General features: G+C 31.6%; 1 protein-coding gene across 1 annotated transcript in view; it reads right to left on the reverse strand.

Moving 5' to 3' along the window:
* LOC106465562 (serine/threonine-protein kinase Chk2-like) overlaps positions 1 to 1597 on the reverse strand; it is a 48952-nt gene that overhangs the window by 9786 nt on the left and 37569 nt on the right. Inside the window, exons 12-13 of the mRNA XM_013925790.2 lie at positions 711 to 874; positions 171 to 239 (exon numbers count right to left, since the gene is read on the reverse strand). Of these exons, the coding sequence (XP_013781244.2) occupies positions 171 to 239; positions 711 to 874 (233 nt within the window). The remainder of the gene's footprint in view (positions 1 to 170; positions 240 to 710; positions 875 to 1597) is intronic.

Raw genomic sequence — 1597 nt, forward strand, 5'->3', positions numbered from 1 at the left:
GGAATGTACTTGTACCTTAACTTTTCTTCCCTAAAATTATACATAAACATTATCGGAATGTACTTGTACCTTAACTTTTCTTCCCTAAAATTATACATAAACATTATCGGAATGTACCTTAGTTTTCTTCCCTAAAATTATACGTAAACATGATCAGAATGTACTTGTACCTTAACTTTTCTTCCCTAAAATTATATGTAAACATTATCAGAATGTACTTGTACCTTAACTTTTCTTCCCTAAAATTATATGTAAACATTATTAGTAATCTTACTTTGAAGTTACCAGAAAATTATTTTCTAGCTAAGAGAAATTTGAAACATGGCTGATTTTTTTGTTTGATTTTGGATATTCCATCTGCACTATCTGTCCTTAATTTTGAACTGATAGACCAGTGGGAAGGCAAATAATCAGTAGCACCCACTGCCAACTCGTGGGCTGCTAACTCAAGACATCGTGAATAAAGATAACGCTAATTAAACACAGCCACATCTATTTTCACTCTGATCAAAAAATTAAAACAATAGATTCCTCCAGCTTTTAAAATCTGAGGTCCAATACAACTTAGAACATAAGATAAACAAGCTCGTATCTTGAAGAAATTATTTAGGCATTTTAAAAACATAAAATCTTGTATATATTAATTGCCCGGCTGTAACAAACTACTGATTAGCAGCACATTTATTTACATGTTTTAAATCATAACTTACCAAATAAAAAGAATAACACCTAAACTCCAACAGTCAATAGCTTTGGTGTATTTTCCACTTCCAGCCGTTAAAAGAATTTCTGGAGCAAGGTATGTTGGAGTTCCACAGAACGTCTTCAACATAGTATTAGCATCAACGAACTTTGACAAACCAAAGTCTGTTACCTAAGCAGACAAGTGTAATGTAATATTATCAATAAGACTATGGATTTTTAGGATATAAATGTGCTACAAAGTGTTAGGATCATATCTGTAAGATTTGTCTCACAATATGTCTCAAGAAGTAGACAAATTTTGGAATACAATTAATTCATCTTTTTATGCTGGAATTGAAATCTGTTTGAACTGAAATCCTGTAAACACTGAATATGCACGATCTACATTACTGAACACACAACAAAGAAAACTAACTGTGATCAAGGAGGTGAAAATTTTATCCTAAGCACTTTTATATAACTATTTCATGGCAGTTACAATTAGAAAGAGTTTGTAAGTTACTGACAGTGATGTTTACAGAACTATTTCATGGCAGTTACAATTAGAAAGCGTTTGTAAGTTACTGACAATGATGTTTACAGAACTATTTCATGGCAGTTACAACTAGAAAGAGTTTGTAAGTTACTGACAGTAATATTTACAGGACTATTTTATGGCAGCTACAACTAGAAAGAGTTTGTAAGTTAATGACAGCGATGTTTACAGAACTATTTTATGGCAGTTACAACTAGAAAGAGTATGTAAGTTACTGACAGTTTACAAGGACTATTTTATGGCAGCTACAACTAGAAAGAGTTTGTAAGTTACTGACAGTGATGTTTACAGAACTATTTTATGGCAGTTACAACTAGAAAGAGTTTGTAAGTTACTGACAGTAATGTTTACAGGATT

The sequence above is a fragment of the Limulus polyphemus genome, unplaced genomic scaffold (genome assembly GCF_000517525.1).
Source record: "Limulus polyphemus unplaced genomic scaffold, Limulus_polyphemus-2.1.2 Scaffold1982, whole genome shotgun sequence".
Classification (NCBI taxonomy): Eukaryota; Metazoa; Arthropoda; class Merostomata; order Xiphosura; family Limulidae; genus Limulus; species Limulus polyphemus.